The sequence below is a fragment of the Columba livia genome, chromosome 4 (assembly GCF_036013475.1).
Source record: "Columba livia isolate bColLiv1 breed racing homer chromosome 4, bColLiv1.pat.W.v2, whole genome shotgun sequence".
Classification (NCBI taxonomy): domain Eukaryota; kingdom Metazoa; phylum Chordata; class Aves; order Columbiformes; family Columbidae; genus Columba; species Columba livia.
In genome coordinates, this window is record NC_088605.1 from 48058151 (window position 1) to 48084096 (window position 25946).

Sequence of the window (25946 nt, forward strand, 5' to 3'; positions counted from 1 at the left end):
CTATGCCATACTGACTTAGGGGGAGGAAAAGCTTCTAGCTGAGTGGATGTTTGGGAAGAGCACCCAAGTTAGCTTCTGCAACTGTTTATTAAGTCAGGATAGGCAACAACAGAAAAAAATCCTTAAGGAGAAAGGCTAGTGTGTGCCTCCACTGGCTTAACACATTCCACAATGCAATTGCTTCGTCTTGATCAGAGTTTTGAACTTGAGCTAACCTCTAAATCCAAGTCTAGACATGGCTGTCAATTTGTCCACCTTACAGTGCTTAATGACTTCCTCTACCCCTACGTTTAGAGGCCAGGGACCAGTTTGCTGCCCTCCTGGTCTGAATAGTTTGCTGTGTGCATGTCTTGGGGCACTGCCCTTCCTGCTTGAGGAAAGTTCACCGGGAACTGAAGAAAGCACAGGTTTGCTTTGACTGAAAAATTCCAAGTAGGAACTGCCTGCCTTTTCCCTTTCTCCTTTGGAGTTCATATTGGGTGTCACAACGTGACATGTTCCTGATAAAGGGTTCATGACCGTAACAGCCAGAGATGTATTAAGCAATAGTTAAGTGCTTAATCAGCTTGGATTACCCTAATGCTCAGGTGACTATCAGGAAAAAGACAATAAAACAAATGCGCTGGAAAATAACTCCCCCTTTGGTATATGATTTTTTTATTCCAATTTTCCATATTTGTCAGTCTGCTTCCTTATTTTTCTTTTTTACTTTCTCACTCATCCCTCGCTGCTCTTACATAGCATATGCATTGAGAATTCCTCCACCAAAAGGTCAAAATACTTCTTTCAGTTATGACCTCCTCAGCTACAGATTGAGATAAGGATTCTGTGGTGTTCCCTGATCTGCTTATCCTCTGAGTACAGTTGTGAGCTGCTCTTGAATGTCAGGCAAAAGTAACACCTCCACCCACAGAGAATAGTTTTGTGATCCAGTTTGCCCCATTGGCATTGTTGGGTGCTTAACAAAAAATTTAAAAAGTCAGGGGAAATATTTTTAAGTCATTGCACAAATAAAATTCTGGTGGTGTATTCATATCATGGTGCTTTGAGAATAGGAGAGAGTAGAATAAAGGTGTTTAACCTCCTAACAAAATCCAGAGACAGGGTTTGGCCAGGGCCTGCCACAAGTTTCTTGGCAATAACTACAGAATGGCATTTTTATTTTCATGCTGTTCTTGGGAACCCTTGAAGCTAAACAGGGTTGTAATTCTGAGAGGAGACATTCTCTTTGCGCCGTACTCCAAATGCACAAGTCCTGCATTTATTTAACCAGAGCATGAAGGCTGAAGAGGAGGTTTCCAAAGACTGTTTTCTTTCTCTGTAGTGAAGAGTGTTTCTTGATTTCTTTTGGTTGCTTTCTCTTTGTGGCCAGGAGAGAGGGAGCTGGCCTTGCAGTTTCAGATCAAGAGCTCTCAGAGCAGGGTTTTCTTGGTCTGCCTCTAGGCTACAGCTTCGGCTTTGAAGGTGCTGAACCCCTGGCAAGACTTATTGGGTACTGAGTCAGCAGCAGCCTCTGAAAATTCCCAGGGTACCCAGTTGGGGCTCCATGAGGCTCTGGGTTTTGGAAGTGGTAGTTTTTGGGACATGATCTGATTTGGTTCCCTCAACACCAAGCGGGCTGAGAAGAGCCATAGGTGATTTCCTGGGCTTCCCAAACGTAGGGTTGTAGGAGCTGGGCCAGGGACTGGATGTGTTCCTCTGGTGACTGAATCCTGACATTTGCTTAACACAACCTCTGTGCAGGCCACAGATTCCATGGGGAAGAGGGCTCTGTTCCTGGTACCTCCCCAGCACCTGCTGTCCCCCTGGCTCCCTCTTCTACCTGTGGGTGACTGGATGCAAAGCCACTGGGTGGGTTTCTTGGTAGTGTAGAGCCTGGGCTGCTGGGGGACCTCCCATGCTGCCACTGCCGGGAAATGAGCAGACACATGGTGGTACTTGCTGCCTAACACTTCGTCCGTGTTGCAGTGACTGAACTCAGTGAGTGGAGGGCAGTGGGTTGAACCTGTTGGAGACTGATGTTTGCAAGACATTTTACAGGCAGAAATGGGAAAACTTAGCTGTGCCGCTGCTCAGGCATTTGATTAAAAGTGCTTTCCTTTGCCTGCTCTCTTGATGTACTAGGAAAGAATTTGTTGAAGCCTACGTAAATTACATCTTCAACCTCTCCATCCATGAGTGGTACACAGCCTTTTCCACTGGTTTCCTGAAGGTGTGTGGTGGGAAGGTCCTGGAACTCTTCCAACCCACGGAGCTCAGGGCCATGATAGTTGGAAACAGTAACTACAACTGGGAGGAACTGGAGGAGGTAACGCTTCACTTTTGTCATATTTTTTTCTTTTTTTAACAAGTACCAGGTTTACGCAGTTGCATGAGGTGGGCACTAGCCTTGGACATGAGATGTTACGAGCCACAGATGTCTTTTTTATGCTCCTTGTACACCTTGACGTTATTCACATGAAAAGTTTCTTACTGGGCTGTCCTGCTGCTAATAAAGCTCAAGGAGGAAATTCAGGATGAGAAAGGACACGGGAGAAGGACTTCATCTGTTGTTTTTAGGGATGAAACCTAAGACTGAAGGGAAGAGACAAAGTCAGGGTCTTCACCTACAGTAAAACTCACTCCTTTGCACAAGAGTAAAAAGTACGTAGCCAAGGCTTCAAAGAGGGGTCTGGACACACAGTATGAGTTGTATCCTCTCAGAATGTGTAGGTCAGCAAGTTCTTTGCTGTCTCAACCTCAGCACTGAAGGTAGCTTTGCAGTGCAGAACACATGATCCTGTTCAGGAGTCCAGCCTGTGAACAGGTGCTCCAGGATTTCTCATGACACTTGTCATTAGCTGAGTAGGTAGCAGCCTGATGCCTGCCTTCTACATATTTGCTGGGAGAACCCTTTGCTGGGTCTTTGAGCCATGCTATTGCCCATGGCCCATCCTGTGCTCCATTTTGTAACTGTCAGACATCGATCTGATGTCAGATACCAGAACAGATCAGGTCTGGGTTCTGCTTAGTCTTTGCTTTCTCGTGCCAGATTAAATTATTTGCCTTTTTGGTTTCTAATAGAGTGCTGTGTATAAGGGAGACTACACTGCAACACACCCAACTGTGAGAATGTTTTGGGAAACGTTTCATGCATTTCCCTTGGAAAAGAAGAAAAAATTTCTCTGTAAGTATCTTGCAGTGGTGCAGTATCTCCTCAAGCTGAAGCCTGAGGTGGGAGTGTCTGCAGGGCTCCAGGGCTGTGGCACATGGCATTAAGTGCTAGAAGATGATACAGCATGAATGGCCATCTTCTGAGTTACCTGCTTGTCAGATCATCTGCTTTATCCCTCTCTCATGTGTGTGGGTTTTTTTTTTTCTTTGGTGTGTTCATTTCTACCTGTATTTGGGGACAGCAGGGGAGATGAGGAAAAATACATGGTTTTAAGGGCCAGTGACTCTGATTTTGCTGCTACAGCCAGCAACTTTTTTTGCCTTGGGAGACCTGGTGGATGCCAGGTTGGCCATGAGCGAACAATGTGCCCCTGCTGCAAAGAAGGTGAATGGTGTCCTGGGCTTCATTACAAGGGGTGTTGCCAGGAGGTGGAGGGAGGTGATCTTTGCCTCTGCGTGGAGTGCTGTGACCAGTTTTGGACTCTCCAGTGTACAAGAGAGACATGGACGTGCTAGAGAGAGACCAGTGAAGGGCTGGTAAGGTGGCTGGGGGACTGGAACATCTCTCCTGTGAGGAAAGGCTGTGAGAGCTGGGACTGTTCAGCCTGGAGGGGAGAGAAGGGTCACAGGGGACTTCAAGGTATATAAAGACTTGAATGGAGGGTGCAAAGAGGATGGAGCCAGGATGTTTTCATTGGTGCCCAGTTACAGGACAGGAGGTGATGAGCACACACTGGAACACAGGTGGTTCCTTTTGAACATCAGGAAACACTTTGTGAGGGTGATGGAGCACTGGCACAGGCTTCCCAGTGAGGTTGTGGGGTCTCCTTCCTTGGAGATACTCAAAAGCCTGACACCATCCTGGGCAGGGAGGGTGGCCCAGAGGACCTCCAGAAGTCCCTTCAACATCAGTCACTCTGATTCTGTGGTTGCTGGAAAGATAAAGGTTTTATGTGAGATTTTTTTCCCCCCTCCCCCCAAGAGAAACAAGCAGTCTGCTAGTTGTCTTGCATGTTTGAGTTGGGAAAAAATGACATGGCAAAAACTTGCATGCTGAGGTTAGCAGCCATGTAGAGAGGGTCCCAGGAGTCCTGGTTCACAGCAGCAGCTTTTGTAGGTAACGTGAGCTCTCCCCACACTGCCATGGCAGGGACAGTGCGCAAAGGTGATGCTCAGGGGGGAGCGTGTGTGTGATGGGGAGCGGCAGGGAGGAACCAGCCCTGGTCCTGGCACCGAGGTGCTGCGCTTGGCAGGGGTGGCAGGGACCCCTCTACCTCTCACATCAGACAATGTGGTTTTACTGCTTGTTATTCTGCCCAGGTGTAAGAGGGAGCTTTATTTACTCACCTGTATACCCAGCTGTGGCCCTGCTGCTGCCTCTGTTCTCCTGCAGCTCTATGCAGCCAGCCATGCCCTGCACCAAGTTCAGTCAGCATCTTGCCCCCTCCAGGCAGGGTTCTGCTATGTGGGTGGGGATAGCGTTTTCCTTGAGGTGCCCCAGCTGTCCAACCTTCCCTCCCCTCTTCTCATCTCTAGTGTTTCTGACGGGCAGCGACCGCATCCCCATCTACGGCATGTCCAGCCTGCGCATTGTCATCCAGTCCACTGCCAGTGGGGAGCAGTACCTGCCCGTGGCACACACCTGCTACAACCTGCTGGACCTGCCCAAGTACAGCAGCAAGGAGATCCTCAGCGCCCGGCTGGTGCAGGCCATCGATCACTATGAGGGCTTCAGCTTAGCTTGACCAGTGTGGGACAGGCACAGGCACTTTGGGAATGGAGAAAGAAAAGGATGAGCTTTGCTTTATTTTTGTAAGGGAATGGATCAGAACATTTTTTTTGGGAAAATATAATTATTAATAATAATAGATTGAGATGATGCAGTCTCAGCCTGATGCTGCCAGCATTTTGTGGGGCTTCAGCAGGGAGTGGCTATTGCTTTGAATTTTCTTGTCTACTGAACAGAATCAGTTCAGTGGGTATTTTTGCTCTTTCCCCTCCAACTTGACATCACTGCCCTCCTGGCAATTCTTTGTAGTTTTGCTTTTATTGCCCTTACACACACTTACCTCTCCTTTTAATCCATTTTAAATATTTTGATGTTCCTTGCATTTAGGCTATGGTGGAAATCAAGGATTGAATAGTGATCTCCTTTTTGAGCAGCTGTGATTTCCCCCCACCCTTTTTAAATGCAAGCTGGTTCTTGCTTGCTTTGAGTGGAAATATCCCCTCTGCCCTTTGGTCCTTGGGGGATGGTACTGGGCTTGGATGTCATTTGTGACCCCCAGGGTGGTGTATTAGTGGTGGTACAATCTCTTTTTGTACGAGGTTGTCTCATGGAGTATATGATGGTTTTGGGGAGTTGGCTTGTTGTTCCTCACTTGTCTCATACTGTTTCCAAGCAGTGGCTTCTTAAAGAAGCCCCAGACTCTGCTGGAGTGGGATTTGTATCCAGGCTTATGGAAAGACAAACCCTGCCTATAATAATGGGTTGCTCAAGTTCCATCTCTCCCGTGTTTCTGTCTTGACAAGTCTACAAGTTAGATGCATGGGCTTTGCTGAGCCCTGTTTTTCCATCCGAACAGACCTGTTATTCCAATGGAAGGTGAGGTGGCTGCTGTTACCACCACCTGGTGTGTGTGGGGTGTGCGAGGGTGTGAGGTGTGCATGAGCTCTCCAGTCTCATCAGGTCAGAGAAAAGAAATAAGCATGGGATCCACATTTGAGTGATAACCCTCGATTTGGAGATTGCTTTTATTTTTGCAGTTAGGGTTGCATTATTTGGCTGTTCTAGAGGAGCCCTTTCACTTGACAGCTGTTTTGTTGGGGGGGCCTAAAGGACCATCTGTATGAATTAGACTGGAAATGTACCTTAGGACTTGAGCAGGCAAAGTCATTACCTAAATCTGTCCTGTGAGACTGGAGAGCCTTTATCCTCTTTAACCCCATCTCACTCCCTCATTCAAAGATGTTTGAATGATTCCCCCCGATTTTTCAGGTCTTGATGTAAATCTCATTTTAAGCCTTGGGTGGTTTTGACACTGACTTGTTCTTATGACATAGTATTTATGCACCATGTTCAATACACAGTATTGAACTTCGCACCTCGTAACAAAAGGTTTTAGGCTTCTGTTTTTTTTTTTTTTTTTTTTTTTTTTTTGTTTTTTTTGGTTTTGTTTTGTTTTTTTGTTTTTTTAAGACAAGCTGTGGGCTACACTGAGAGCCCTTCAGCCTCTTTCTAATGCAGCATTGAAGACAAATACACAGTTATAGCAAATGTTTATTTTCAATGTGTGTGTACATAGTACAGTATTATGCAATAAATTTGATGTTTAATTCAGAGCGAGTGGCTGCCTTTATGTTCGGGAAGCCAAGGAGGGGCTGCTCTAGGCAGGGGAAATCCCCCCTAGAAACAGATCTCTTCTGCCCCTGAACCCCCACACATCCTGTTTACCAGAATGTTATCAAATTGAGCATTAATATCTCATCTGCTCCTAAGCAGGGACCACAGAGGCAGCACATAAGAGAAGCAGCTACTCTTCCAGGAGTGAGATGTGGATTTAACTGATTCAGAGGTATGGAGAAATTTTTCTCTATACATTTTGCAGTCAGACCAATACCACAAAACGCACAACAAAGGATTTGAAAGAGCTGAGCCCTGGCAAGTGCTGGTGCTTGTACCAAGTATGTTCCTCCTGCTGTGGTCAGTAAGGACATGGCTTTTCCTCCAGCAGCTACAGGCTCAGCCTCTGGCACAGTCCCTGCACGAGAACTGCTGGGCTGTTTCCCAGGGGCAAATGCACAATATAACTTCCCAGTGCACGACTGTGAACCAGCCCAGCAGGCACACAACAGGCACATGTCCCAGGTTTTGCTCTGGTTCTGCTGATGCTCCCAATACTAACAGCACTTTCTATAACATTTGCTGGAATCAGTGTCCTCTGCCAAACCAGGCCTTTCGTAAGTGTACCCACTGGGATAACCGTCTTTTCATTCTCCAGGAATATGGCAGTAGCCAGAGACTGGAAGCAAGTAAGCCACCATTTCCACTGAGTTATCCCACACTAGAAGGTCCATGAATGCATCTCTTGTTACAGTTTTCAAATGCAAAATTAGCTTCCCCATCTGCACATGAGCAGGCAAAGTCCCCTCCAGGCCTTGGATTGGAGAAACAAGCTTGGACCCAAATTCCCTCCCCAACAGCATAAAGTCCTTGGATCCCTTTCCCCAGGAAATGAGACACTGAAATAGTGAAGCTGAGGAACAAGCTGAAGTACAATTCTGCACCCTGCGCACAGACCAAGCCCCAGCTGGTCTCACATATGACAAAACCCACACCAGGTGCCCAGGCTCTGGGATCTGCGCTTCTGCACCATTGCCACCTGCCAGCAAGGGCCACTTGTGACAAGGATAACACTGCAGCCCCACAAACAGGGTCAGCTTTGTCCCCATAGTTCCCAGAGGCAGTTGCAGGCTATGGTCTGGCTCTGGCCTCAGCAGCTTGTTTTAGACACTGATGAATCATCAGTTTGCAAACATCTAGAAGATAACTAAGGGAGCACCTCAGGCTGCAGCACTTACCATCTGAAACTTGGACATACCAGGAATAACAACTGATGTCTCAGCAAAATGATTAAAAGATGCTTTAATTTCACTGCCTTTAACATGAACATTCATTATTTGACTGTTTACTCAGGAGTAAACAGAATAAAACCAAATGCAACTCATAAGAATGACAAGTATTTTGTCTATCTTAACTCTTGCAGTCTTATTTTGTCCGTAACCTGTTCATTGTCATAATAATTTAAACGAACCCCCATGATTTGTATACCACACTGTGGTAACACAGAGATATGTGTCTGAAATTACACCAGTGGAGAGGACACCCAACAGACCATACTGCCATCCTCCAGCAGACAGTTTATTCTAGTGACATGGAAACACATTGTCTTATACTAACAGCTTATTTATATCACATAAAGTAGATCTTTGCACAGTACTTCACACCTTTAAAAAACAGAGTCTGGTATTTAATGTTCTCTAGTCAATAATGTTGGCATAGACAAATCATCAAACAAAATGCACGGAAGTTGCTTGGATTGACATAGAGGAGTGCAGTGGGGCAAACACCATTTTTGGCTATTTGTGGTTAGTGGGAAATCAAATAATCTCTGGGAAACACATTTTAGTGCTCAGGTCTTGGCACCCTCCTCTTGTGCAGGTTTGGGAGAGGGCACCTGGACACCCAGGACAGAGAGCTGAGCGCTTATATGTGTCTTTCCTGGACCAGAATTTTAAAATACACTTCTCCACACTGATCTTTCCTAGCAGTGCCCTTTGCAACTACGCAGATGTTTGTGGTGGGTTTTTTTTGTGTTTGTTTTTTGTTTTTTTTTCCCCAAAGAAAGACTTGACCAGTTTAAAAAGACAGATGGCTAGGTGTATTTTTTTTTCTCTTTTAATGTACAATCTCAGTTAACAGGTTTTGTTACTTTTAGCTTTCAAAGTTCAAAAATATAAACTCTCTAAAGTGCATAATTGTATTTATATTTCATATAAACGATCTGAAATTCTAGCAATATACCATGTAAACAGCGGTACACTAAGCATCAGAAAATGCTACAATGTCAGCAGTTAAAAATAAAATGGACTGTTCCCTACATATCATTTATCAAGATTTGTCAGGGGCAAAAATGGTGATTTGTCAGTACACAGTGCAAACAGACTTTTAAAAATAAGTAGAGAAAACATACTCCTGGGAAGCCTTGGCCCACTGGAAAAAATGTCTGACTATGAAAAAAGGGCAGAAACTGCTTCTCTCATCCATAGAACGATGCCCAGACCCAGATTCAGCAAGGTGCCCAAGCTTTAGTGCATTGTAACTCAAAAATCCCAAAGGCAGAGCAGCCTGCAGCACATGCTCACCACACGTGCGTTTGCTTTGCTGAACTCGGCCCAAGCAATACCAAATCGAGCCAGAGCCGCCAGTTTGGCTCAGCTCTCATACCTAAAATAACTGAGGGGGGAGCTGACTATGGACTCTGAGAGGCAGAGCCCGTAAGAGCAGGCCTAAGGACAAAGGCACAGCTCTGATTTCCAAGCTGCCCTATGCTCAGCCAGGGGGTTTACCCTGGTCAGGCCTCCCTTCCAGCCAAACTTCTTCAAAAGCAGTTTTTGAGCCCATTTATTAGCCCAGTCAATGCACCCACAGGATCAGTTTTGCAGAGGCAGAGCCCCACATCTCTCAAGTGCCTGAAACACAGCATCTCTGAAAAGCCAAGCCCCAGGTCAGCACCCGTGTCCTCTGGACTCTTTGGAAATATGAACTTCAGTCTTCACTGATTTTATATACAACAGGCAATTCTGCAATTGGTAAAAAAAATAATCTTACCCACCCCGACTAGTCATGAGCACATGCAAACCTACTGCTGGAAGGTCCTGAAGAGACCAGAACACCCTCAGCATCAGGTTTTGGCAAAAATTAACACAGCACCTACAGCAAGTGGAAGGGGCTAAGTCTAAATGCCACAACCCAAATATATCAGTATTTGTGAGCCCATGTGCCCATATAATGAAGGAAGAGGGAGAAGTTGTTCTGGGCATCCTCTTGCCTCCTCCAGCGTGAGGCCTGGCTACCACGACTGCCATTTGACTGCCTTTGGTCTTGGCCATTTGGCTTCTGCACATCAGCCACCCCAGGGACCAGCACAAAACAAAGCATTACAGAACTCCTCTCCCTGGGGCATCGGGGTCCCTGGCTCAGGGCAGAGCGAGGTGGTGCACACCAGCCTCCGGAGCAGGAGAGCAAGCCCCTGGAATGCAGAACTGTGAGCCCTCACCTCAGCTACCTGGTGCATTCCTGAACTCCCTCAGGCATAAACACATTAGAAAATGTTCAATTGTCAAAATCTGCACCTAAGACACGGGTCCATTCCATAGGCAGAGCATGGCTCTGGGCTTCTTATTCCCTGCAGCATCCTCTTGCGCTGGTACACCCGCTAGACACACCAGGAAGAAAAGACCACCCTGCGTTGCCACCATCACAGTGTCACTGCTGCAGCCCATGTAGTCTGATCAACGGTGTACGTATGACACCCATATGGACTGTTCAGCTTGGATTCTTACAGTTTTATCAAGCGCATGTACTAATGGGGTGGGTCTTCCAGATAACTTCCAGACACCAGACATTTCAGTGATCAACTACCAAAATCCCACGGGATTCTGACTTAAAGCTTTTAAAACCTCTTTTCTTCCCAGTTGCCCAAACATGGTCAAAATATTACAGTATCACCGTCCAGGTGGAACAAGCTGGCAAGAACCTTGCTGCACAGCTCATTTTCTTTGCTATCCCAAACAGATGTAGGTACTTTACTTCAATCAAACTGGTCAACAAAAAAGTGGGAAGAAAATCCAGCTCAAGCCGAGGCAAAACTGTAACTCAAACCAGCTCTGGGTGGTGACCAGGAGGTTCTTACACCATTTATCTAGAGCAACAGACAATGCTGGACTCTAAACAGGCGGATCAAAAGTCTGAGCAAATCTCTGCTGTAGCTACAAGAGAACAGTCTTGGTGCTATCTGGCCTGTGCTTTCACATGAGATCAGCCAGGGCACTTGTCTGTCCAACTAAAGTAGAAGCTATTTGATGATTTAATCACTATTCATCCTACTTTGCCTCTTGTTATGATATCCTGGGGAAAAAAAAAAAAAAAAAAGAATAGCATGACTGGCTTTGATATTCTAAATATTACAGGATCTGTAAGGAAATCAAAACAGAAGGATCTCTTCAGTGCAGTCACTGAGCGCAGCATCATGTCTCCTACGCTGGCCAACTCCATTTTGGGCACGAGGCCTGGAGAAGGAGCGGGCAACAGCAAGTGCAGAGAGTGAAGGAAAGTCATCCTTTCCCCCATCCCGCCTCTGGGAATGGCCCTTCAGTTCCCTGGGAGCTCCTCAGCTCTCCCCAGCCAGGCTCCTGCTGCATCCACTTCATGCATTTGTCCATTTGGTGCTCCCTCCTCTTTGTTTACTGGCAAAAAACAATCTCCTCCTTTACATGATCTTGGAGCTCATATCTCTTTTGCTTATCAGGACCTCCAGCAGCCTCAGCTTGGCCTTAATCTGCTTGTATTCATTGTATTCTTCAGCCATAGGAGTGCGGTCTTCTTTCTGCACGTTCCTAGTGGGAGAGAAAGCAGGTCGTGAGGATTTCTGTCACAAGATGTCTTCCCTCAGCAGCCTCCCTCCATCCCCCAACAAGACCTAAGCTCCCCATCAGGGAACAAACCCAAAACTTTTATCCTTTGAGGGTTAAAAAAAAGAGGGGCAAACTGCTCCAACAAAGTGTGGGACGTTTGCATATTGAGGCTGAACACAACCCCCTGGTTTCAAATGCAAAACCTCCTTTGAAGCATGGCCTACTTGTCTGAAATTGCCAGTGCGGCAAAATAAAACATAGCCTGTGAAAAGGAAGATGATACCTGACCAGATCTGAGAACTTTTAAGTTCTCGGTGATTTTACAAGAACCTCTAAGGATGATGGCTGGTGAAAGAAACCAAGATAATTTCAGAGTACAAATAGATGAAGACATTCTATCAGCTCATTAATGTGGGACATTTTCTGAAAATGATAAACCCAGCTACACTAGAGCAGAAATACTTGTTAAAATAGTGTCTGAATATCTCACAGAGAAGCAGGAATAGGACAGAAATCTAAACCCTACATGTCTAGGAAAAAACCCAATCATTCTATCACTGAGAAACTCCTCCATCATTTCTGTCAGCTGTGCTAGAGGCAGCTAGATGTTCACAATCTGTAATTTTGCTTCCCACTGCTTGTCATAAGGAAGTTTTCAAAGAGGCTGTGGTCCCTGATGTTCTTTGGGGCTGTGGGGTGGGAAATAATTTATTTTAATGGGCGACTGTAATGAATGTGGGAAAAAAAAAGATGATGATGATGATGATGAAGAAATATATAATAGTGAATTCAAGTAACTTTCTGTATTTGGAGGTCTTTGTAGATGGCAAACAGATTAAAAATCAGCTGAAGGAGAGAGAGCCGAGAAATTATTACCTTCCATTTTGTCGGAAAAAATTATCTTCAAAGTCTCTCAATTTTTTTCTGATTCGCTTTTTCTCTTCCCTCACTTCTTGGAGCTGCTCTAACAGTTCAGGGCTGTGGGGTTTAAATATAAACAAGATTATACATATGTACACAATTATAACAAGAAAGACACAGTAAATCTACAAAGGTACGGTTGCACGGATGCCAAGCAATGGAGCTGCTCCTGCAAGTATCTCTGGCAACCTGCTGTTACTTGTAACAAAAAGCTCTTTGAATTTAGTTCAGCAGAGCGGTCTTACACTTAAGCTGAAGCCTCTAAGGAGGTCAAGTGTGCATTTCACAACCGACCACTAACTTCTGTGACATTTACTTGCTGAAGATGGGTCTGCTTTTGGTGACTTTCATAGGATCGAGAAACAACGGTCATGATTTAAGGCCACCACATATGTGTGTTTGCATCGGACCCGGGTGCTTAGAATCAGCAAAACTAGTTAAACTTGACCTCTCCAAAACCTGAAAAGCCTTGTAGAGTACAGGGTTGTTTTCACCATAAAGCTTGCCACTGGTGAAGTGGAGCTACTATTTAGTACTAGAATCCAAGGATGCAGAAGTCTAATATCAGTATCAGGACAAGGTAGTTTCTTCCCAAACCCTTTCATATGAGGGTCTAATACATTTTTTAATAAAAAGGGCAAAAACTTCTGGTGCAGAACACAGATGGAAAAAAAAAATCTGGACACTTTCCAACAAATAAAATGTTATCTTAGCAATAAATAACTTTTTCAAGTTGCCTGCAAATTCAACATACATGGATGCTTCATGGAGATTTGAAAGCCCCATATCCTGGTTGCTCCTAGATGGCATCTTATCATCCACCGGGGAAACAAAGCCATCAGCATCATCTTCGAGTTGATCCAAGAAGCTACGCACGTTGAAATCTGTTTTCATGGTAATTGTGAAATCTGGCTTCACATTGCTGTCCTCCTCAGACCCCTCCTCTTCCTCCTGGAGAAGGACAGAGCACCCCAAAACAGAAGAGGTTACTGCTTCTGTTCTCAGCAATGGGCACCACCTTTCACCACATGCACTGTGGAACAGAAGTGGACAGGCAGAGCAGGCACTGCAGTTGCTATGCCACACTGGACATGAGAAGACCATCAGTCAGACCCCTGACACCTGAAGCATGTCAGAGAAACCACCACCCATCAACTGTGACTGGTTAATGAGACCTGAGGCCACAGAACTGAGTGAAAAAATGCCTGGGGTTCTTAGCAGCCTGTTGCTTTAAGTATTTTGATGTAAATAAAACCAGTTACAGTCATTATGCATACTGTCTAAGGCATGCCAGCCATCCCCTACATTTCCCTACAAACACACCTGGCAGCATACAGATTGCCAGGTTAAAATGCAAAATATTCTCTCAATAGCTGCAGCTCAACAGCTCTCTTTATTGTCCCAATTAAAGAGCTCAAATGCTCATGTAGTGACGTCAATGAGCTCAGATCAGTCTTTCAATGGCCCAAATGTGGAATACGATTGACTGTAAAAGGACTGCTACTGCCAACCTGTTCCTGACAGCAGCTCTGTACCATTTAGCTGGAATATGCTAAAAATGGGAATGGAAACATTCTACCCAGTGCTATTTCCCCAAAGTACAGTGATGAACTATTGTGTTCAAAATTTTTGCAGAATTTATAGGCACAAGATTTGAAAGTCTCTGCTGCACCTTGGTACTGGCTAATTCATAGCGTTCTCAAATGAAGGGCTTGTCCTGCGACACTGTCCAGAACTCATTTGGAGTATCAAGGAACAGGGCCCAGTTTTCTCTTACTTAGAGACATTTCTAGAAGGCAGTTTTCATCCCTAAGGAATGACTTACTTTCTTTCTTTCTGTCTCTCTTTCTTTCTTTCTGTCTTTCTTTCTTTCTGCCTGTCTGGCTTTCTTTCTGTCTGGCTTTCTTTCTTTCTGTCTGTCTGTCTTTCTCAACTATGTAACTCTACCTGGGAAGGATTTAAGCTCTGCATACCTTTTAAACTTTTTGAGGGCTAATATCACAGAAGTCTATGCTGGAACCAAAAGAAGCCACTTTCTTGACTTTTTTTCACGTGATTCCTTATAAATAGTTAAATTATTCCTAAGAGGCATGAAACAGCAGCCACATACTGTCTTTAAACCCTGCAAACAATTCCAGGCTGGGCTGGGGAGGGGGGGACCATAGCTCGGCACCATTTACTGGTCCCCAGGCATGCTGTCCTGCCCTGCCGGGGGAGGGCAATGGGGACTGAAGCAGGAGAATGCTGTTCCTGCTCTGGCATGCAGGAGGCCTTGATAAGTCAATCTAAGCAGCAAAAATGGCACACTTTGTCTCGGGGGAATCTTGCTGGCACTGAAGGAGGAGCTTCTGTGTCCTTTCCTCCTGGGAGAACAACTTGCTTCTGGATTCCTCCTCTGGAGAGAAAGGAAAGCAACAGTTTTCACCAGCAGTGTGACAAACTGCTCCCCAAGAAAAACGCAAGGGCTGACTGGAATCTGTAAATCTGGCAGCCATCTCCTCCTCAGAGATGCCCATCAGCCCGTCCTGCCTCAGCGCAGGGCACCAGCAGCTGCCCAGCCAGCAAGGACGACTCTGGCCCCGAGCTCAGGAGCGAGTGTCCTGCTGATGGAAGCCCATGGGAGGAAAAGAAAGTGTAGAAATTTCACTTGTTTAGACCTCAGTGCCAAAACGCTACATCTGGCTGTCACGAGACCTCTTAAAGCATTTTACTGTTATAAACAAAGGAGCAAATTAAAAGGATTTGTAGCGAGAATTTAAACATCCATTTCCATACAAGGCTTCCACTTTGAACAAGTCTCCCATGGGAACCTTATTTTAAACCTGCACTGGCATTTATACCTTGAACCAGAATGATCTTCATTGACTAGATCTATTTGGCATGCACCTGCTTGGACCTCTAGGCAATCATGAAGCATTTAAATTTTCCAGATTTTCAAATGTCACACCTCCAGAGTATCCCATCATCAGCACTCCCGGCAGGCAAGCTTCCCAATGATTTTTTCAACACAGGCAATATTCAAGATATTGTACCCAAATGTCTGGTAAAGGCTTCACCTCAAATCACTTTCAAGCTTCCATCTGACTCTCTCAAAGACTTAAAAAAACCCCAAAACCAACACAAAATCAAAAATCCCAACAATGTCAGGGGCCTGTCAAGAAAGGTAGCGCTCTGCCTATAGTGGACCTATGCAGGGGGTGAGTTCTGGGGCCTTGTGGCAATATCCTCTGCTTCATTCTGAGAGTAGTTCAGGGCAAAGCTGTTGCATGCAGCGTCACAGGCCCCATTTAAGTGTTTACAGGAACCTACGTGTTAACGGGCTTAAGGCTGTCACCCTGCTCCTCAGTCAGAAACCTTTCAAGATTTGTATTCCCTGCAGGACACAGCTGAGCTGGGGAGATGCTGCCCTCGCGCAACACCAGCCATCTCCATAACCGACAGCTCTAAGTTATGTCTCTGGGTGCAAGCAGAGGTGACAAACAGAGAACATACTAAAAGAAAAAAAAAACACAAAACAACCCAACAACCAAAACCAAACAAAAATACCCCCCACCAACCCAGTATTGCAGACTTGAACCAGCAGTTGTCTATAAAATAGTGAGAGCTCAGAGACGACTAACCAGACTCCAAATGGAAGCTTAACATCTTCAGTCTTCAATCTAGTCTTAAAGAATATGTGCCTCGAATAGTCCATTAATACACAATCCACTTTAATTGCTTGATAATCAAATCACCTTGGATGTCTAGGTCTGCAGTATTTACACCATAAACCAAACACTGGCTGGATAATAGATAAGTGACCCAAATGTGCAAAAGCATTTTTCCCGTTACATTGCAAGGGTAACAAAAGCAAATCAGGGCCCAGCTTCACACTGGATATCCTGGTCAACAGCTGGACCTCTCTTCTGCTCAGGGGAAGAAGGTCCAACATTGCAGCAGGCTCCACCACCAAGAACTGCTGCCCCACAGCAGCACGAGAGAAAAAACACAATAATCCTGCCATCCAAATCTGACCAAGGGTTAACTAGCAGACTCGAGTTGTTCTTACTTCCAGCCTCATGTGACTTGGTTAGAAATACCATTCACAAGGTGGTGACAAAGAGCCCTGGATAAAATTAGCATGTGAAGGGGAGTAGGTATGGATTCCATAAGTGCCCCAGCTGGCCCCACCTGTTAGTTTTGTGAGAGCTCATTCCTGCCACGGTGTTGTGTGCAAGCCACTGAGCTTTGGAACGAGAGAAACAACCGCAAAAAAAGTTAGCATCGTTAAAAAGAAAGGAGGAAAGCAGGGAAAAAAGCAACATACAAAGGTAATTGTGATTATTTTTTTAAAGCAAAATAAAATATATTATGTGCAGGTGGAGGGGGAAGGAGAAGGATGGGAAAAAAATGCAAAGCCAAGGAAATACTGGGAAGAATACAAGGAAAGAATTTGATCAGAACTGGTGAGGCTTAAAGCAGCTACTGATTTTTCAGGAGGACACTGCAAAAAATCAACACTGATGGAAAAAAATATCAATCAATCAGTCAATCATCCTCCTTCATTGGTATAAGGGGACAATTGATGCAAACTGAGCAATTAGTTAGCAGCTGGAGGTCTTCACCTTTATCTCCTTGAAGAAGGAAGCTGTTTCGCCCTCGATAATTGGCTGCAGCAAAGGGCTTCTCCGCTTGCTGGAGGGGGAACCCTGTGACAGGTGTTAACAAGCACGTTATATTATGAACCCCTTTCTTCACCACCTGCTCTCAGCTCATTCTCTCCCACACATTCACTCGGGCTCACCGCTGGACCATCAGAAGAAATCTATTTCTTAAAGAAGAAAAACATGCCTGGAAAACCCCTTAAACTTCGGGCTGTTTTCTCTCAGGATGTTGCTTAGCAAGGAACACCACTGCCAAACACTTCTAAGCAAAAAATCTTGGATGCTGGAATACTAGCTGGGCAGGAACTACAAAGTAAAGGCTGAAAGAAAATTATTCCCAGCCCAAGGCCCAGACACACACACACCATTTGGTTTGCTCTACAGAGCTACAGTGTAAGCCCAGCCAAACTCCCCAGGCTTGCTTTCCAGGAGCCTGATTTCCCACTAATAATGTAGAGATGGATTTCCAAAGGCATCCTGCCTCTGCACGAGCCTCTCGCTGTTCTCACTAGAGGATGGAAGACCTACAGCTCAGAGTGAATTGGTAACTAAAGGGAAGTGAGGCTGCAGCCAAACACAAGATGATGAAATAACAGCAGCAGCCCAATGGAAAGAGGAGAAACAACACAAGGTGAGATGTGCCCCGTGGCTCATGGGTGGACACTGGAGTCCCTTGACCAGCTCTGCCTGACCTCAGTATACAGTGTGTCATTGATTCACTCATTTGCTTGGTCTTTGAGAGATAAGGGAGGTTGGGTCTTGGCCTTAGTGATTGTGTTGTATGCAGAAGTGTGGTGCTTCCTGTTACCTGAGCTCAAAACCAAAGAAACAGCCCCCAAAGGAATGCTTTACTCACAATGATGGGGATGGAGTTGGCTCTGGAGAGGATCTGCTTGACCAAGCGATACCTGTCATATAATGGCTTCATCACCTGTCGTTCATTTTTGGTTACCTGGAAAGGAAAAAGAAGCGAGATCCATGAAGCCCGCAGTGGATGCTCTACTCTATAATGCACGTGTCTGTGATGGCTGTTGGTCAGAGGACACTTGAAGGGGATTCCATGAGGGTGGCAGCTCAGCAGCATTAGCCCTGAAACTGGTAATGCAAGTGCTCACGTAGGTCATTGCATCTCATGCCCCACGTGCCAGATGAAACAGCACCCAACCTGTGGGGTGTCTTGTACTGTGGTGTATGAGCCAGGTGGTTTAAACAACCAACTTAGGTATCGTGTGTCCACAGCACAAAAGGACCCACAGAGGCAGCAGTCTGTGCTCATAATCATGTCTACCATTATAAGGCATAACATGAAGTTTCCCACTCTTGTTCTTGTGGCTGAGACCTCAGAGGCAAAAGTTATGACCCAGGAAAAGAGAACAGAGCTGCCATGATGGGATACTGCATTGAAAGGAGGTTTTCCTAGGGTAGGTCAAACTACAGATTTCACAAAAGCTGACTTTCCAGCTTTGCTATTCCTCTTAATTTCCTTTTAAAGCCAGTGGTTCTTCATATTTTTAATCCCCTAACCTGCTCCTCCAGCCTTCCTCCCAGCAACCTTGGTGGGAGGAATTACCACAGAGCTGAGAAGGGATGAGGGTGCCAGGGCTGTCTGTACTACAGAAAACAGATGGGCTGTGATGCCCATCCCAAGCCCTCCTTACATTGCTCTGTCCCTAATCCCACTCCTAGCTGCATGTCATGCTCCCACCTCAGTTTGAGAGTGTTGCAGACTACAAGTGTTCATTTCTGTTTTTCTTTCAGATCCAAGCCAACCCAAAAATCTCAGTAGTACTGACAGTGCCAGGAGAAGGGAAGTCCTAACAGACAGTAGCTAGTGTGGGAAAGCAAAGGTCTGTACAACTAAATACTAGTTGTGAAGAAGTGCGGTTTTACTTCTTCAGTAGGTTTAGAAAACAAACAAACAAAATACTCAGCAGAACCAACCTGATCATCATCCTTCTTTGTATTCAGCACTGTCTGACCCACATCCTGTGACTGTCCTTCCACTATATCGTTTTTCTGCTCCTCAAAGGAGCAGCTTTAGCTGATTCTGATGCCATGCCTATGTTCCTGAAGGCCTTTCACTGCTGCTAGTCACCAGAGCATCTGAACAGCTGCCATGTAAAAATCAACATCAACAGTGTAACTGTATGGTCTCCCTTTCTACAACAGAAATAAGAGGAAAGGGAGAGCTTGAGACAGCAAGGACGTTTTAAAATGAACTCTTTTATTTTATCTGCAGTTGGCTCTCACTGGAGTGATCTTTCTAAAGCTTTTACATCCTCCCTCCAGACCAGGAGAGGCTGTTGGTTTGCAAGGGGCAGAAGAGCTGTAAGTATTGCCAGAAGCAGGACTGGCAGTGACGAACTCTAAGAATCTGGAGGTAACATCTTCCTCCTGATAACCAAGCCTATTTCCTATGTTGCTACAGATGAACAGGGGGGAAGAAGGAAGAAGACTTTTTTATTCCATTCTGGGTTCAATGCAAATATCCTCGGCTTGATAAGAGGCAAATGGGTGGTCTGAGCTCTCGGGTCTGCATGTCCCACAGCCTCGAAGCACCACTGGGCTCCAACAGCCGCCAGCCTTGCGCTGGCTGTTTGCTGGGTAAGCGGCTCATGTGGATTAGAGGGATGTGAGCAGCATCAAAAAATTCACTCAGCCCTCTCTCTGCCCAGTTTCATGTTGATGTGTCTACATTCAATTGCACCGGCTAGCAAGTTGCCTCCAACTTTGGAAGCTTCTCTGCAATCAGTGATACATACAGCTAGAGAAACTGGCTAGCCTACATATATATTATATATTATTCCTAGCTTTACTAGGTTAGCAGTTAGTAGAACAGGAGGCACAGCACTACTGTTGGCTCAGACAGTCACTGTTACTTAAAAAAATCCACAACACTATGCTGTGGCTAAGAACCAGACCTTCAATTAGTGACATTTCGAAGTTGATAAATAGCACTGTTCTGTACAGAAAAAATAAACATAAGCCTTGGAATGAGCAAAAAATCCTTAGGTATTTTGAAGAATGGAAAAAATAAACAACATGCTTCAGTGTCTGAATATTGGTATGGAAGAAGAGCAAAGAGAATTAATTTAGGCATTGGAAGTTAAATGTACGGGTCCTGAATCAGCCCTGCAGACTTACACCAGCACACTTAACCAAAAGCACATGGGCAAACTGTCCCACTAGGTAAACATAAGTAGTACCAGCAAAACCTGAGTATATTTTGGGAGAACATCAAAATGTAAAAAGACTGCTGGAATAATGGAGCCTTTGACACAACTCCAGGGCATGCTCTACATGGCAAAATAGCAGCAGCTGAGGAACAGACCATTGCTTGCATTATTAGAGCAGCTCAAGAATTTGTGCAGAGATGGACTTTTTGGCTTAATGAAAATAGTTCAGATCCACCTTTGCAGGTTCATCTATCACTGGTGCAGAAAGACCCAGTTGCACAATAAATCTGAGCTCCATTGTTTTTCTTCTTTAGTTAAACATCTTTAAGAAGAAAAAAAGCCCAAAAACTTGGCTGAACTATCCCCATTCTCCTCAAGCTCTCAGTACTTTTCCACTGCTGCAGTGCCAGGAGCTGGGAACAGCAAAAGCTGATCAGCTGCAGTCTTCCTTGCCACACAGTTCCACGTTGCTAGGTATAGACTGCTTACTTTAAAACAAACGAATTAAAAAGCAGTTGTATAAATAGAGCATCAGAAAGGGGAGTGTGGAGAAAAAAAAAAAAGGTATGCTGACACCTAGGCTTTGGGCTTGTTCCCTTTTTAAACATATTTAAGTGAGTCCACTTAACAAGATGCCACCTGTTGATTTATATCATTGTAAAAGCAGCAAAATCTGACTCAGTCTCATGGAGAAGACAAAGAAGGTTAAGTGGATTCCCTTGTGCTGGCCGTTTGTTATTTTACAAAATAATAAAACTGCATGTCCTCTCATACAACTACACTGGTATCAGCTGCTGTTGTATGTGACTGTACAATATTAGCACTTAATGAAAGCATTTAAATAAATTAGTGAGACTTTTTAAAAACAACGGACAAATGAGGAAATAATTCAGGAGCAAAAGGAAGGATGAGATCAGGACTCTCATGCAGCAGCAGAATAACAGACTTATTAGCTGCACTAATCAAGTACTTCTTATAAGCAGTATTTTGCAATTCCTAAACCACTCCTCCAGAGATTAGCATCACTCTGAAATTAAGTTACTTTACCTATCCAGCTGGTAGCAAAAATTATAATGTCAACAGTGAAAGAGGAGAAGGGATTCATAAAAAGCCAACTTGGTGGCCTGGAAGACATTGTGTTTCTGCCATGGTGGGGATCAACAGTACACAATAATTGATTTACTGTCTTAATAAAAAGTTTTCCTTTGTTAAGATCAAATGTGCAAGAAACCTCTTGCGCTTCCCTTCCACTGGCACATGGAAAACAAAATCAGTTTCTCAGGGGAAGAATGAAATCTCCACTCAACTTATGCTGTGATGCACAGGAGGCAAACTGTTTCACAAACCCTTTGGCACAACAGGATTGTGCAAATACCAAGGCGCTGGTGCAAACAGCACAGTGCTGGGAGAAATAAGCTGCAGCTCCCCTAAGAAGGAGCAATCTATGCACTCCTGTCTTCACAGTTCACCATTAATACTAGCAAAAAGCAAAATTCCTGGCTATGTGGGGGACCACACACAACTATTCCTGTGCAGACTGTATCCCCAGCAAAGGTGGCGAGTCAGCTGCGCCACAAACTGGGTGTCTGTGGATTCTGGTGAGTGTGACACCAAAATAATGCATGTTCAGCCTCATTCAGCCTGTAGGCTTGGTCCTACAGGTACCTGCCAAACCCAGCTCTGTCTGCAGATGTCACCTGGCTGAGAAGAGGCTCCTCAGTAGCCGCAGCAAAGGATCAGGGAGCTGTGTTAGGGGATGCATGTGTGGTTTGAACAGCAACAAGTTCTACTGACTGTGACAACAGAAGAGTGTTAGGGGGATCATTTACCACAGACAAAGACATATAAAGATGTAACTTGAAAAAAATGCTGCTGTACATACCGGTCTACCATGAATGCTTTCATAATACAGCAAAGCTTTTTGAAGAGCCACTTTTTCAGCTGCTATCTGATCTCTTGTCATGTCCTGTGAAATGTGGCAGAGAGAGAGAAGAAGAAACAAAAGTCATATTCCTGGACTCAAACAATACTGATCTGTGGCCTAACCAAAGTCATGTCATTTTGTCATTAATGTTTAGAAGATTCATCTCTGCCTCTTTTCCCAGCTATATTGCCAAAGAGATTGTTAACATGCGTGGCACCTTAAGCACAATGGAGGCAAATTAAAACCACGTAAACTTCGCATATGAAGGTATTTTATGTACAGAAGGGGCATTTATTTATCATCAGTGAGCTTTGAAAAAACAATGGTGTGCAACTTTTAATGATGGTGGCTCTTTTTCAGTTAATATCTGAAGTGTAAACTCTACAACAAAACACATGTTCTTTCTTTTTCTCCAAATCTGAGACAAGCTGCAGTACCTTTTGCAAAGCTTGCCATCTTTGCTTTGACTGCTACAAACACACTTTATCAAGAACATTAAGTGCAGTCAGACTGCCTCTTTCTGCCAGTTCTGCTATTGAGTGAAAAGCTCTGGCACGGCCTGAGGAGACCAAGCCCAAAAAAGGGCAGGCAGTTAGAGAAGACCTCCCTAAGTTTGCCAGAGTTCCTCCACTGAAATTGCTTGACACCGAGCCTTCTCTCTCTATCACAGCACGAAATACTATCACAGGCCCTCTGTAAAAAGCCAGGCTGTGGATCCTCGCTACTGGCAGAAAAGAGCCAAACACACACACACTGTGTGTATCTTCTTCTGCAGATCTAGTAAACAAAGACAATGCTGTCTGCCCCTCTCTTACAAAAGCACTACACAATTTACATGTCAGCAGACTCAAGGACTTCACTTACAAGGCTGCCCAAACCTCAGGAACTAGCAACATCAGACACAAAGATGCGCCTGCTGATAACCCTCAGAGATTACAGCAGCTAACAGACCTCAGTGTGAAACTCTGGAGAGCAGTGATAAAACACCCTGAGAGATGAACACTCAGCTTTGGAGTGAACTAGAAGAAGAAAACAGATAACTCAATGTCCAGAATGACTTCAAGGCTCCAAATTTGCCAAAAGCCTTTGGACGTAACAACAGAAATAGCCAAACACAGGGCAGGAAATATTGCAATAATTCAGAAATGTTACTTGGATTATACAAGGATGAGAAAAAGACTGCACGACATTCAGTAGAAACCAAGCTCTGGAAAAAAAAAACATAGATACTAAAGGGAGAGGGAAAGAAACTAAAGCAAGTGAGCCACGAGTAAAGGTTGTAGACTTTGTGACAAAACATTGAAGACCACAGAGCTTTCACAAGTGACTGTGAAGCTGTGAGTTATACACTTGTACTTAAAGGCCGATATCTGATCTGTCTATATTTTACCTTAATATCCTCAGGTCGGTTTGTCTCTGTTCGTTTTTCTTGAAGTTTCTTCTGGATAGAATCAAGGGTTGCTTCCACAGCAGGCTTGGCAGATTTATCTGACAGGTCTTGCTTCTTGTCATCATCCTTTTCAAGCTGAGAACCAAAGCTCTTGGGGAGCGTGTTGCTCCGCTGACGCACAACAGGGCCAAGGTCTTCCTCTGATATCTTCAGTTTTGACTCTAAACAGGGACATTTGGGGAAATGTGAATAATTTTAATCTTTTTTAAAAAAATGTGGCAGTGACAGGATTGCTGCCTAACATAAAACTTAAATGAGCCAGCGTCCAGTCACCCCCAAAAAAATGCACCAGTGGTGGCTGCTCACCTTTAAGTTGCTTTCGGAATTTGGCCAAATCATTTGTCCATTTGAGAACTTCAGGGTTGGCCGCTTTGTCACTGTGGGAAGGCTGGGAGGAAAGAACAGTCATGCAGAATCTGTGTGAAACTGACAGAGACTCACTGAAACAAGCATGTGTCACAAAAAAAGGTACAGTAGAATTTGGACCTGGTATGGAGCATGGGCACTGGCTTCTGACTGGCACCTGCACATCTCTCACCAGCTCATTTCAGACCTTGCTTTAATTGTCTCTGCCTGTCACAACACTGTCTCTTAGCGGGCACCATGTAGAAAACACAGAACTTCTGATGGCAAACATTAAGTTGTACAAGTGTCTCAGAAGGCCAGATGCACATTGGAATCCTTGTGCCTATTGTTCCCTAACAAGAGGGCACCTCCAAAATAGAGGAAGCATAGCGTGAACAGTTTGAGAAGTGTTAGGATGCATGTATCCACACCAAAGGCTGCCTTACATCCAAAGACACCAAAATAACCCAAGTGCTAGGCTACAGTGAGCTCTGCACATTTCTTTCAGCCTTTTCTACTGCAGTTCAGAATCCTTGAGTTCAATCCTTTGTGGTTTAGATCACCAAAGATGCACACATGCAAAGCTTTCGTTCCTTAAAAAGCATTTTGTGCAAAAAAAGGCATGTCAGGAATAATCAGAGTACAGTACACTGCTACTGCTCCGCAGCCCTTGACTGTGGTTTGTAGCTCAGGAATGAAGGCGGCTGCTCTCTCTCTGCAATACATTGGTGTCCTGGGATTACCATCATGCAAATAAGATGTGCAATTGTGCTTCCCATATGATGAACTTGAATAAATAAACAAACAGAAGTTTAACATAGCTACTCGTATACACTGTGTGCTTTCGGCACACTGTCTTAAGCAGTGATCAAAATTCTGAGTTTATTAGGCTTTCTCTTGTGCTGCACTGACAGTATATAATTCCTGGAAAGATAATTTGCACATTTTCCTTTTTTGGGCAGCAGCTTTCCCTGCCCGCCCCCCCTTTCTTGTCAAAGCTTTCAAGCCCTCTGTATGTTTTTCAGACTTCCCTCATGTCCTTTGCTGCTAACGCACATCTCTCCATATAAACGCTTAACTTCTACAAACTCACTCTGTATTTCCTCTCCTCTTCAAATTTTTCCTCAAATCTCCTGATCTTTTTCTTTAGTCCCTGAATCCTCCGGGTGAGTTGTGCTGGGGTGAGGTCCTCTCTGTCATCTTCATAAGATCCCAAAGACGAACTCCGCCTCCTACAAAGAGCAGAGATTGCAGGAAGAGCTTATCCAAACAGCCACAGTACATCTTAATGCAGAGATGGACACTTTATGTAAACAAAAGCAAATCCCACCAAAGTGAGAAAGCTGTGTTGCTGCTCTGTAATGTCAGATAGCAAAAGATACTGTAACAGCCTCTTTCAGCAACAGCAACTCCCTAGATATTAATTCACAAACCCAGAAATGATTGGTTACGAAGAACATTTCTAAAAATATCAGTTTCCTAACAGTAGGAACCGAAACCCAACATGGCATAGCTACACCATGTATGTGACCCAACGAGATGTTGCTTGATGCAACCGTGACGACACTTTACACCTGGGTGTGAGAGTCAGCACAGGCAAATCATAACCCACCTCATGAAGGAATGAGAATTGGGAGGGGAAGGAGGCACTTCTGGATCATCCAGGTACTGCTGGCTCTGTCCATAGGCATAGAAGCGAGGGGACAGCATAGGATCGCTGTCCTCATCCAGAAGCTGGCGAATTAAGCGACCGGCCTGCGGGGAAAGGCGAGCCTCATCTGAGTCTAAGCCGTCTCGCTGCCATGAGGAAAGAGCAGGGATGGGCTCTGGGAACAGTAAGACAAAGGCTGGTTTTATCGTTTTTGTTTTATACATATGACAGACTCCAGGCAACTTTTCTAATGAACCCTGACCTGTTTGTCCTGGACCTCATCAACAGGCACACTCTGGATCATTACTCGCATCTGCCTGGTGTGCAAAGCATTGCTTGGCCACAGTGGGTACTCTACAGAAACATAAATAATCTCCTAGGTGCAACTGAAAACCACACCTAAAAGCTGGCCAGTAATTACCATGGACTGACAACAAATCAGGCTATCACCAGCCAGCACCTTTGAGGAGAAAGTTATTGGCACACG

At 44.8% G+C, this 25946-nt stretch overlaps 2 protein-coding genes across 33 annotated transcripts in view; one reads left to right on the forward strand and one right to left on the reverse strand.

The window, feature by feature from the left end:
- The window catches only part of LOC102088456 (probable E3 ubiquitin-protein ligase HERC3), a 52349-nt gene extending 45856 nt beyond the window's left edge, over positions 1 to 6493 (forward strand). For all 3 annotated transcript variants that reach the window (XM_065061506.1, XM_065061507.1, XM_065061504.1), the window contains 3 exons: positions 2125 to 2308; positions 3064 to 3166; positions 4690 to 6493. In XM_065061506.1, the coding sequence (XP_064917578.1) occupies positions 2125 to 2308; positions 3064 to 3166; positions 4690 to 4898 (496 nt within the window). In that variant the 3' untranslated portion in view covers positions 4899 to 6493. The remainder of the gene's footprint in view (positions 1 to 2124; positions 2309 to 3063; positions 3167 to 4689) is intronic.
- The window catches only part of FAM13A (family with sequence similarity 13 member A), a 163762-nt gene continuing 144096 nt past the window's right edge, over positions 6281 to 25946 (reverse strand). For 19 of the 30 annotated variants that reach the window (XM_065061512.1, XM_065061522.1, XM_065061523.1 and 16 more), the window contains 10 exons: positions 25421 to 25634; positions 24902 to 25040; positions 23770 to 23851; positions 23404 to 23624; positions 21972 to 22055; positions 17770 to 17865; positions 16875 to 16958; positions 13025 to 13221; positions 12226 to 12327; positions 6281 to 11331 (listed from right to left, as the gene is read on the reverse strand). In XM_065061512.1, coding sequence (XP_064917584.1) covers positions 11205 to 11331; positions 12226 to 12327; positions 13025 to 13221; positions 16875 to 16958; positions 17770 to 17865; positions 21972 to 22055; positions 23404 to 23624; positions 23770 to 23851; positions 24902 to 25040; positions 25421 to 25634 — 1346 coding nt within the window. In that variant the 3' untranslated portion in view covers positions 6281 to 11204. The remainder of the gene's footprint in view (positions 11332 to 12225; positions 12328 to 13024; positions 13222 to 16874; positions 16959 to 17769; positions 17866 to 21971; positions 22056 to 23403; positions 23625 to 23769; positions 23852 to 24901; positions 25041 to 25420; positions 25635 to 25946) is intronic. The other 11 variants (XM_065061532.1, XM_065061531.1, XM_065061530.1 and 8 more) reach the window with 1 other exon arrangement.